The 12,204-nt window shown below is 31.3% G+C and overlaps 1 protein-coding gene across 1 annotated transcript in view; it reads left to right on the top strand.

The window, feature by feature from the left end:
* The first annotated feature begins 2,354 nt into the window (after positions 1–2,354).
* Positions 2,355–12,204, top strand: part of LOC142317758 (malate dehydrogenase, mitochondrial-like) — a 39,601-nt gene continuing 29,751 nt past the window's right edge. Inside the window, exons 1-2 of the mRNA XM_075354308.1 lie at positions 2,355–2,404; positions 7,642–7,867. Coding sequence (XP_075210423.1) covers positions 2,355–2,404; positions 7,642–7,867 — 276 coding nt within the window. The remainder of the gene's footprint in view (positions 2,405–7,641; positions 7,868–12,204) is intronic.

The following is a 12,204-nucleotide window of genomic DNA, read 5'->3' as shown; positions in this document are numbered from 1 at the left end:
TAAGCTGTACAGTTTGGATACTGTTCAGTGCTGATGACTTGGGGATAGTCCAGCATGTTAGCTTCACAGCTCTCGGGTCATAATTTTAGAGTGCTAAGGTTCAAGTCCTAGTAAAAGATTTTCTTTAATATGGATTTGAATAATAGATCATGGATACTGGTGTGGTTGGGTTTTTAATTAACCGCACATCTCAGAAATGGTTGACCTGCCACTGTACAAGACTACATTTCCATTTACATCCAATACATATCTTCCGAAGTAATACCCAATGGTGGTTCTAGAGGCTAAAAAAAAATTTAACTTTGGATATAAAGTTAATACTAAGAAAGGGTTTTTTTCTTCATTTACATGTCGGGAGTTGAAAGATTGCATGTCAGTCTGTTATGAAGATAGAACCTTGAAATGGCACTTCAAATAACTCATTTTGTATGAAACACATCTTTTGTGGGTGTTTCCTTCAAACTGCTTAAAAATGAAGCTGGATTTTGATTGAAATTTACAAAATTGCCTCACATTTGTTGTACTACTTGTGTCAGACTCCTTACAAGCTGGTCAAAGTGTTCTCGGCACATGAACTTAGCTGTTCTAGTGGTTTGGTGGGAACCAAAAGTTCATGCCACTGATTGTTACTTTTGTCTAATATTGTAGGCATTAGTTCAAAACCAAAGCACACTATTTCATACCCTAATTTACCATGAGGTCTGTGGCTCACAGTGAACTGCCTGTGCTTAAACCACGAGAAAATATCATGCTTAGCCAAGATTAACAAGCAGAGGATAATGATGATGTAAGGGTTGATTTAAACTATGAAACTTTGTGTTCATTTGGTGAACTACATTTTCTAACACGATGGGAGCTCGATGACCTTGTACAAGATATGAATTTATCAAAAAATTAAGCAGAACTTTTAGGCTCATGATTAAAAGGTTGGTGTTCTGAGAGGATCTGATGGTCTGGATTGGGTAGTGATTACGAAAGAAAGAAAAAACAATAAAACAGCACATCAACATTATTTATAGTTTGTTAAATGTATAATTATAACAGAAATGCAAAAAGAGTTTATGCATCAACAATAATAAAGGAAAGCAATACGGTAAATAACATTTATACTACAAAAACAGAAGACTTAACTGAGAATAACTGAATAAGCATTACATTCACAAAATAAAAAAACAGGTATTCAAACACATAATTAACTTGCAGCAAGAAAAAACATAGCACGACCAGTCTTGCCGAGCACAACATTTCACTTAAAAGTAATCTAATTCTAGGTTTCCCGACAATGCAGAAAGTAAAAATTAAATAAAGTCTTTAGATAACTTAAATCTTGTAGAGAACTTGACGCGACGATTTATTAAGAACAAAAGTACACAGAGAACAGACCGACAACAGCTGACATCGTCATTCGCACACAGGTCAGAATTGTAATGATAAACAACCTTGGGTTATGTTGTTTATAACACCATTCACTGATTTGTTGACAAACCCTAGCCCGTTATTGTGAAATCGGCAAAACCGTGGTTTCTCAAACAACGTTGTCTGCGACCTTGACCAAAACTGAACAGTTGGAATCTCCTCCATCACAAAACAAAAGTATACATTTTTAGAAGTAGACATTACAGCTTCAAGAATTATTTTATATTTGAAAATGGACTTGTTTTTTGTAATATTTTGTCTGTAATGGAATCATTTGGTCATGAGTACAAAACAGAGAAGTGGTGTTTATTTATTGATTCGCCTAAAGCTATTCCATGCTTCTGCACACTGGGTATGAGTTTCCATCAGTGCCACTAGCTTACAGTACGAATCAGAAAGAAACTTAGGTGAACATGAAACTTCTGCTAGATAAAATAAAATATGAAGAATTTCAGGGGAATATCTGTTGTGATGACTTGAAAGTAATTGCTCTGTTGCTAGGTCTTCAACTTTGTTTCATCGAATACTGTTGTTTTCTTTTGAAGTGGATAGCAGAGACCAAAAATATCATTACATTCAGAAAGAGTGGCTAAACAACAGCATTAACTCCAGAAAAAATAATGTTATTAATGCATCACTTATTGATTCAAAAAAAAGTTGTATTTTATTTCCACTCCATATAAAGCTGGGGGGTCATGAAAAACTTTGTGAAAGCAATGGATCGAAGTGGGCTTGGATTCTCTTACTTAAAAAATAAGTTTCTAAAGATTGTGAAGCAAATTCAAAGAAAATATTTTTTTTCTAATTAGAAATTTATTTAAAGATGACAACTTCGATTGTACATTAAATGAGAAACAGTCCCATCAAGATGTTTCAGATTTGGAAAAGCGGTACCAGGACTAGTGGAATCCGAGCATGCTAGCTGACACTAATGAGAGATGTTCATGATTCAAAATATCGTAGAAAATCAAACATTACTACTTTTTAGGTAAGATTACATTATACTAAGAATATACGAGTGTGTGAGAAAGTAATAAGATTGGTAACACTGCGAGCGATCTGCGACTGTGTCTACCAGTCCTCCTTAACTCTGTATGAGAAGAAAATTATTCCAGTTAATTATGGATAAAACCTATGTTATGTATATTCTTCTTACATGAAGAGTCAAGCATGGATTGATAGTACTTAAGAAGGGATGAAAGCAATAGTCATGAACAATGCACCATACACAATGTTCAAATAATTCCAGCCCCTAATTTGAATTCAAAACTATAAGACATGATCGATTAAGAAACAACCAAGATACCATTTTCACATGAAATGTTCAAACCTGAATTCTATACACTGATAAAATTACATAAAACACCATTTAATACATATAAAAAGACTCTTTGTTTGCTGAAAAGGACAGACTATTGTCAGGTTAGCACCTTATCCTGATTTAAATGCTATTGAGAATATCTGGGCATGTGTTAAAAATTGCATTGCCCAAAAGAATGTACATTCAATTTAGAAGACAATAAAACTGGTGAAAGAAAAATTTGAGAAATAAATGTAAACTTCTTGTTTGTAAAACTGGAAAATTGTAAGACAAATTATTTAAAATTTGAACAATGTTAGATGAAGTTTCAGTGTTTTATTGTAAAACTGCATGAAACTGATCTCGATTCTGACAGTTTCATGGACACAGTGATGATGAAGAGGACATACTGAGTGGAGTTGAAGAAATAGTGTAACTTGGAAAGAAATTAAATATGTGGTGTATTAGGTAATATGTTAATTTAGTAAAAATTATTTATGGACCAGTTTGGAAGTGGTGTAATATTATAATGTGATTAATTTTGTAATTACTGTAAGTCGTCGGTTTTTTAATAATTTAACTTTTTACATTACTATTAGCATCATGATCATAATATTTTGTAATGATTTTTTTCTTGTTATTATTTCAATGACTAATTAGATTCTATTGACATCAAATGAGTCTAGATTTATGAGTATGTTTTATTTTATATGTTTGATTTATGTATATTGTCGTTAGTTGTGTACGTTGGATATGTGTAATGATTCTAAAAAATAAAAATACTCATGAATTAATGTCACCAACCACGATCATATAGCTGAATATAGAACTAAAACTATGCATAGTTAGGACAAGATGTAATACAAGCTTTGTTTACTGAAGTAGATTTATGATTAGCTACTGAAGTGTAATAGGGAAATAAGGAACTTTGGCGAAGGCAAAATTATGTAGCTGTGTTCTGAACTAGAATTGTAGATGAAAGGTTGTATTTCTGTCTGCAGACCAAAACTCTCTCTGTTACTGGATTGAGACAATCTAGAGTTCACTGAGCTCATACACCACCATTTGCCAAACAAATTGTACTTGACTCTCTAAGGAAGGGTGGCAGAATTTGCAATGCTCCTCAATGGCTTATTTATCTAATATACACATTTTTACAGGCAGCACTGCAACTTTATTTTTATTGAGAAAAAATTTAGCTCATATTTTGCTGTGCTCTGATGCACTGGTCATAAAGTGATTTCTTAGGTTTGTAGATGCTTCTGAATCATATATATGTGATTTTTTACTCTCCGGTATGTTAATTTATGGATTTATTAAATGTTACTAAAATGCAACTTCAACAGGATAGGGTGTCTAACTAAATTAACACAAATTGATTTAGCTTACTATTTTTACAAATTAAATAAAAACTAAACAGAAATTAAATACAATGTAAATGAAATGTTTATGTTTTATTTTTTATGGTAACCAATTAAACATTTTGGGTGAAGTCCAACTTTACACTTATTACACAAAAATACAGTGGTACTTTTACATTGTCGGCAGTAGATTCTTCTATTATTTAAATTTTTTTCAGGAAGATACTTGTCACCAAGTTGTAGTTGAAAACACTGTTGATCGTCCAAATCTCTGCATTTGTGGAATAGCAATTTCTTCTGTGTTATTTGCCTTTGATGATAATGCAATAACTACAAGTTGTCAAAATTTGAGTTGCTCGACTTGTTCTTTTTGAACATACTGATAAAGATTTCATCATTTACTAAAGCTACATCAAGAAAGTTTGAAACAAAATCCACCACTATTTTTTTTCCTTTCATTGTTATTTGGTAGTTGCTGACACCAGTGAATCAGTATTACCAGCCAGATCTCACCAGTATTGCTTGGTGAGATCTGGCTGTTGGATAAAATTATAATTTTTTTCACCTTAGAATACCATTTGACATTATTCAGAGATTCAGTGGGCTGAAAATTTGTAATTAGAGTAACAGGAGAGTTATTGTTATAAAAATTGAATTTGTGGTATCAAATTGATAATTTATGTCCCATTAGGTTCTTTACCCAAAGAACAAGAATCTTCCAAAGGGCAGTTTTGAATTCTATTATCATTAACTATTACAATTATGAAAAAGCCTTCATTTTTCAGTAAACTGAACAATTTATATGAAGTAAAAAATATATCAAAATAAATGCTGTGCTTTCCAGGATTGTCTACAATGCGCAATAAATTTTGAACAGCTGAAGCTCCTAATCTAAGGCTGGAATCTACTAATGCTTCTTTTCCTTGATAAAAAGTTGACAAGTTATCCTTGTGAAGAACATAATCACCACACCTAAGTGCACAGGTTTTCCTTTCATTATCATTTTACAAGAATGACAACCAAAGTATGGTATCATCTGTTCATCTATTGAAAGGTGGTGAACAAAAACACTGTATTTGCCAAAGTTTTTATTAAGAAGTGGAGTAGGACTCCACTGTGTTTATCTGATGAATAAATATGTCAATAAGAATGAGTCATTATGAATTGAAGTTGCGAAAATGCAACATTAATTTTTTTTCTGTCTAGCTATAGACATAATAAACAGTAGATATTAAGATAAGTTTACTTAGAAAAACTATCACTTTTTTTGAGTACATAATAATCAGTTAAAATAATATTGTACATCAGAGTTTATTCTTATATAAATTATTTATAGGTCATCTCAGAAGACGCAAAAAATTATTAAATTTAGTGAATAACATAAAATACTTATTGCCAACAAAAACGTTTTTGCTGTTATTTAATAATATTAAAAATTGTCATTAATAAAACATGCTACAAACAGTAAAATATTATTTTGTGTAATAATAACGGAAACAAATTACATTGCTTTCTTGCAACTTACTGTGTATGGGTTAAGGGTTATTTAATATGAGGCTTATGAATACTGCATATAAATTTTTCTACTATTAGCTTAGCTTTGAATATTATGGTAAATTTTAATACACATTACTGTTTAAATGAAGTAATGAATGTAGGCATATAAATATAATCCAAAATTAATTAGAGTGATAAAATTTGTAACATCTGAATGTGTAGTGAAAACTAATTAAAATATGTGCTCTACAAATTACTGAAATTAAAGCTCTACCTTTTGTTATTACTGAAACTCATTTCTTTGCCCTTTCAGATTGAAGAAAACATTCTTTACCAGCAAATTAATTGCAGCTTCTATCCTTAAAGCAATCTGAAATTCATTTACAGAAATGTATTTAAGATTTAACAACAAATTGCTATTTATTGTTATTGTAATATTATTACAAAATGGAAGTGCCCTAGGGTAACCCCACCCCAACTTTCTATACCTTTTTTGTGTATTTACCTCCTAGCTCTGAATTTTTTACCCATAGATAATGACTGAATGAACTCTTAGTTTTATAGATTAATGCAAAAAAAGTGTAAACAACACTTCTTTTATATTCCTTTAACAGTAACAAGTTGGTGTTCTGTAGATAAACATTGTTGGCTTTGGCAATTACAAAGAAACCAATTGATTTTACACCTTAGAAACATCTTTTAATTTCAAAGGTAATATAGTAAAATCTTACTTGTACAAAGTAAGATATATCCATGCAATCATAATTTTTAACCAATTGACCGAATTAACTTTCAGTTCCTGAATGTGTCTGTATGCATCAGACAGCAGTACACATACAACCATAATTCAAAATAAAATGTTCTAGGAATTTGGTATGGTAAGTAAAATTTGTTTACATTTACAAATATATTCATATATAACTTTGTATAAATATATTTATTTACTTTAGACATGCAGTGTTAACAAAGTTAATGCTCACTTTTTTCACATTAGTGCAAAAGTAAACAACAGTACCTAAATAATGAAACAATAAAAAAGGGCAATGAAACAATAAAAAGAAATAATAAAATTTGGCAAATGCTTCTACCTTAAGATGATACGTTTTTTTGGTATAAGACCACTACTAGAGTGAAGTGTAGAATCACTTTAGAAACTAGTTATGAAAAAAATCAATGGCGGAAATTTTGGTTAGCATTGATTTTTAGATAAATTTTTTAGCAGTGCCTTTTAAAATGTTCACAACCCCTCTTACCTTTTCCAATTAAAATGTTTGTGCTTTCTCCACCTGGTGTTCAAGGTAGGAGCATTTGGTTAATTATTTTTTTACATTTATCTGTTGAAATGTTACTTAAGGATTACCAAACTTTATTAATACTGTAATGTTCAGAGGCAGTGTTCTATAAATGTGCTAGTTATAAAAACAGAGTTTAAATTAAAAAAAAAATATTTTCTGAATTTCATAATTAAGATATTATGTTTAAACATACATTATTATTCAGTTTCATATTTACTGTTTACTAAAGGTAAGGGTGACAAAATGGTTAAGTTCAGTATTTCTCCATTTTTGTATACATGCTACGTCCATATTTCCATATATATCTATTTTCTTTTTCAAATCTTATCTGTTTCTTTTCACCAGTCATACACTCACTGTAGAAGCTAACAGGCCTGACTGCTTCACTTGATAACTTTTTTCACTGATGTAGGCCTTTAGTTGGAATGTATGCTGATTTAACTAATTTCCTCTGTGTGGTGTATCAGTAAATGTATTTTTTATCCAGTATTTCAATAGTGAATAAATCTACACTTTCATGATTATTAAATTTTATACATTTTTGCTTCGGCTAAGAAGACATTATATATGTCGTACGTGACGTAGCGAAGAAGTAAACGTACTATCGCCAATCAATTCAATGAATTTTGACTGTGAAATCGTCATGGGAACGTTGAAGTTATTATTTTCTTCTTATTTGTTCGACATCATTTGTAATGGCATGCAACATCTTTATGAAATATGTTTGTTATTTCAACAAAATTGGAATACTTAATTGTTTAAATTTTGTTAGGAACAAGAGTGACGGTACGAAAGTTGTACTCATAAATGCATTCGACGCAGTCGGCATATCGACGGCTTATTTACTGAAGAAAACAAATTTATTTTCAGAAATATGTCTTCAAGATTTTCGAATCGTAAACAATATGAAAGGCGTGGTAGCAGATTTAAATAACATTAACACACCTTCTCTTGTTACTTACAAATTAGGAAGATTTAGTTTAGAAGGAGCACTAAAGGTAAACTCACTCTTCTGAACTTTTAAATTAATTCTATTCGTGGTTTGATAAATGATAGTTTACGTATTTTCAACATATTTTACTGACTACTTGATTTTCTGTTAAGAAGATCAAAATTTCCTTATTTCAACATAGTACTTCCTTATAGTAACATAATTAAGCTTATCATTTTGAAAAAAACTAAATCGAGAAGATTCAGAATACCGTCAGGTAATCCTGACGGTATTCTGAATCTTCTCGATTTAGAAATCATTTAGAAATCAATAACATCAGTTTCAATAACATTCAGTTTTTTAATAAATTTTTATCAATTTTGATATTTCAAGAATGGATTGAGGTATTTCATTCAGTACGCCATTAATTTTAAAACCAACATTACATATTAAATAGGTGAAAAATTTTATCAAATTTTTTAAAATGGGGACGTATTTTTAATAGAGAAAATTAAAATATTTATTGTGAATAAAATTTCACATCAACGATTTCGAAAAACCGAATACGGTAAAAGTTGTTAGCAGGGCCGGAGGAACAATGCGTTAGTCCGTGCCCCGGCACTAAGATAATCGAGGGGCGCAAAATTCCTAAACAAAATGAGAAAAAACTCGCAATGAAGTTTCTGAATTAATTAGAAAATTTTCTAAAAAAAAATTCTAAAAAACTGTAAAAAAAATAATTTTATCTACTAATCACCACAAACTTTTTAAGGCACTACTCCAGTAATCTACATATATAAAAGCCAATATCTCTGTGTGTATGTGTGTGTGTGCCTGTGCGCAGTACAGCGTGAAGAACGCTGCACCGACAGGTACGTAGTTTGGAACCAAGGTGGCCCAGGGCCGGAGCCGAAACACCTCGAAGCGATTTTTACGATTTTCAAAGTAGTTTTTCGTTATTCAATGTTTAATCGATTTTTCGCCTTTTTCAGCGAAGTTCCGTTCTAAAATTGTTGAAAGTTCGGAAGTTGAACATGTACAGTAAAATTTTTTATACCACCTGAAACGTTATTTAATACCCTTCACAAAGAGACCAATTTCAGAGATTATTAGACGCGTGTCTGTAATTAATTAAAATAATGTCACTTTTTCGGACTAAACGCTATTTTCCCATAAAGTCTTTTTATGAATCGCGGTATAATCTTTACTACCTGTCACAACAAAAACGAATTTTTTTTCTTCAGGAAATACTCGCAAGAACCGGACTTAAAATGAAAGAAAAATTATTATTCAAATCCGATGAGAAGTTAGTTTAAAAAAATTTTTCCAAAGCCATAAGTTTTAAAAAATTACCAGCGTTAATCATGTTCCGAATGCTCCTAGGAAAATATCTTTCCCCCTTTCCCTGATCGTCGCAATTGGCTTGTGGGTGTCACATAGTTAGAGAGTGAGCGAGAAAGAAGGCATGTGTGCTTTCGAGGGGGGAGGAAAGAATTATTAAATTCTATTTGGCTCTTTTGCGGGGAGAGAAAAAGTTGTTAGTGGGAGGTAAGTTGTATGTGACGTATTTCGAAATTTTTTAGCGAGTGATTTCATTCTGAGTGGTTGAGTGATTTCGATTAGAATTGCAGTGGTTTCTTTGTTTGAACCTTGGCAACAGTGAGCAAAGGACTTTATTTCGCTAAGCCTTGACCTAAGCTACAAACAAAATATATAGATAAAAAATATACATTAAATAATTGTAATTTTTGTTAAGTTTTTCTTTATACAGCTTTCCTGAAGGAAGTCTGCCCAAAGGTAAGACTTATATCAGTTTTTGTTTATAATTGTTCTTACTGTTGGAATTGCCGATTTAGAACAATTTGGATAATGATTAAAGCGAGATATGATTATAAAATATTTCACTGTTACAAAATGCATTATTGTGTTTTATTAATTTTTTATGCGTGGATATCTAAATATAACTATGTATTACAAATAGAAAGAGGCTTCTAAACAAACAGGTTACAGATACACTAATATAATGCATTAATATAAAAAAAAAATTGGTTAATGAGGAATAATATTGCGCGCAGATATGATTTATAAAATATTTCACTGTCAAACATGCATTATTTCGACAGTGTATAAAAGATTATGATTAGTAATAGAACATCTGCATCGGAAAATTTATAGAATGAGATGGCCAAGAGATTCCGTTTGAAGTTTATTTTGCATTTATTTAACTATATACTTATTTATTATTATTATTTTCTTTATTTTGATTTTGGTGTTGTTTATTTTGTGACATATATTCTGTCCCATAAAGATTGCAATTGTTTACTTTCTCCAATTTTGCTGTTAATATTTTCAATTTTTTTTTTTCATTAGTAAATATAATGATTCTTATTTCTTATTTACTTTGATTTTGATATATTGTGTTTGTTAGCTCGAAAACGGATTGATGGATATGGTCATTCGTTTTAGAAACCAAAGCTAAAATGTTTGTATTATGTACAGAGGGAGGAGGATAGAAAAGTAAATATGAAAGATTGTTAATTAAAAATAGATTCTCTTTAAAGCTGTATCTCAGTGATTGTTTATTACCATTATTTCTTTACTTACAGAATGTTGGACAGTAAAAAGAAATTATCTGGTAGCCATTTCAGGAAAAGAAGACTAAAGACAGAAGCATCCTTAAAGAAGTAAGCTGTGGCTTTGGAAAAGTTTTTCAAAGACAATTCTAGACCAAGTATAAGTGAAAAATATCAAGATGATTTGGACAGAATTGAGGATATTGTGTTTCTGCAGAGCAATCTTCATCAATTTTTGCATGGTCTTCTAGGACACATGTATGTGATCGTGTTGAGCAACAAGAAGATAAAGAGAAAGAAGCGAAAGAGTTAGAAAATGCATTGCACTTGCAGATTGAAACTGATGAAGAGGTCCTGTTTTTTTGGTTTTGAGTTCTGATTCTTGACTAGGGCTTGAATATTTCTGATGCAGAAAGGATTTGTCTTTCAAAAACAGGTCCAGTGTCCCTAGTGTACAACTTTGATTTCCCTACTAATACCAGAGGACGTAGGTTCATCTCAAACAACTATATAAGATATCTCAGCAATGGAGAAAAAATTCATAGAAATTGGTTGGTGTATTCTATAGCCAAAGACTCAGTTTTCTGCTTCTACTGCAAAATTTTTTCAAGGTGTGGCTACATCTCCTTCTTTAGCAAAAGATGGCTATAGAGATTGGCGACATATAGTACAAATCCTCAAAAATCATGAAACTCCTAAAAACATTTTGAAGCCCAAAAGTCCTGGCTTGAATTGAGAATTCGTTTAAAAACTTTGCGAACAATAGATGCTACTTCTCAAAGATTTTGGAATGCAGAACGGCGTTCCAATGCTGGGTTAGCATTGGAACGCCGTTTTTCAACGCATAGTTTTGATCATCAAACTTTTAGGCAAAAGCTGCTTGACAACGAAAAGCAGCTTTTGCAACGAAAATTTGTATGAACATGATATTGGAATAATTATCAAGCTAGTCAAACTATTAGCTAAATTTGATCCTGCTATCGAGGTCCATGTAAGGAGGGCTTTGAACAAACAACAAAAAAAAACCACATACTTGAGAAAAACCATACAAAATGAGGTCATTCACGTAATTGCACATGATGTCAAAAGAGACACATATTAGATGAAGTGAAAAAATCAAAATATTATTCAATTATATTAGACTGCATACCTGAATTAAGTAAAACAGAACAAAATACCTTCGTTATAAGGTATGTGTCAATTGAACAATTAGATATCAAAATTCATGAACATTTTTTGGGCTTTCTTTCAATTGAAAGATCAATAAGCCAACAACTTTTCGATATCTTACTTTGAGAGCTAGAAACCTTTGGGAAACATGAGAAGCCAAGGATATGATGATGGAGCCAATATGACAGGAGAACGAGCAGGGGTGCAAGCAAAGATTAGAAACATCAACCATCATGCTCTTTTAATATCATGTGGTAGCCACTCCCTTAACCTGATGGTAAATGATATGGCCAAATCATCATTAGAAGGAGCCAACCTCTTTAATATTGTCCAAAAATTGTACTTATCTTTTTCTCACAGACTTTCAATGGGTCATTTTTTTTAAGCACATTGAAGAGCTAACCTTAAAACCTCTCAGCAACATCAGGTGGGCTAGTTGAATTGATGCTATAAAGTCGCTGAGGTGTCAAATTGGACAAATACATGATGCATTGCTTAGCATTTACAAGAACAAAGATATAGATAGTTCAATAAGAGATGAAGCATCTGGGTTACTTATGCAAATACAACAATACAAATTTCTTTGTTCTGTCGTGATAGTGTTTGAGGTATTAAATCATGTCAATCCCATTAGTAAACTCATGCAGAAGAAAAATTATGA

The sequence above is a fragment of the Lycorma delicatula genome, chromosome 1 (assembly GCF_047948215.1).
Source record: "Lycorma delicatula isolate Av1 chromosome 1, ASM4794821v1, whole genome shotgun sequence".
Classification (NCBI taxonomy): Eukaryota; Metazoa; Arthropoda; class Insecta; order Hemiptera; family Fulgoridae; genus Lycorma; species Lycorma delicatula.
Note: the sequence above shows the minus strand (reverse complement) of the source record. Positions and strands in the feature narration are given on the sequence as shown.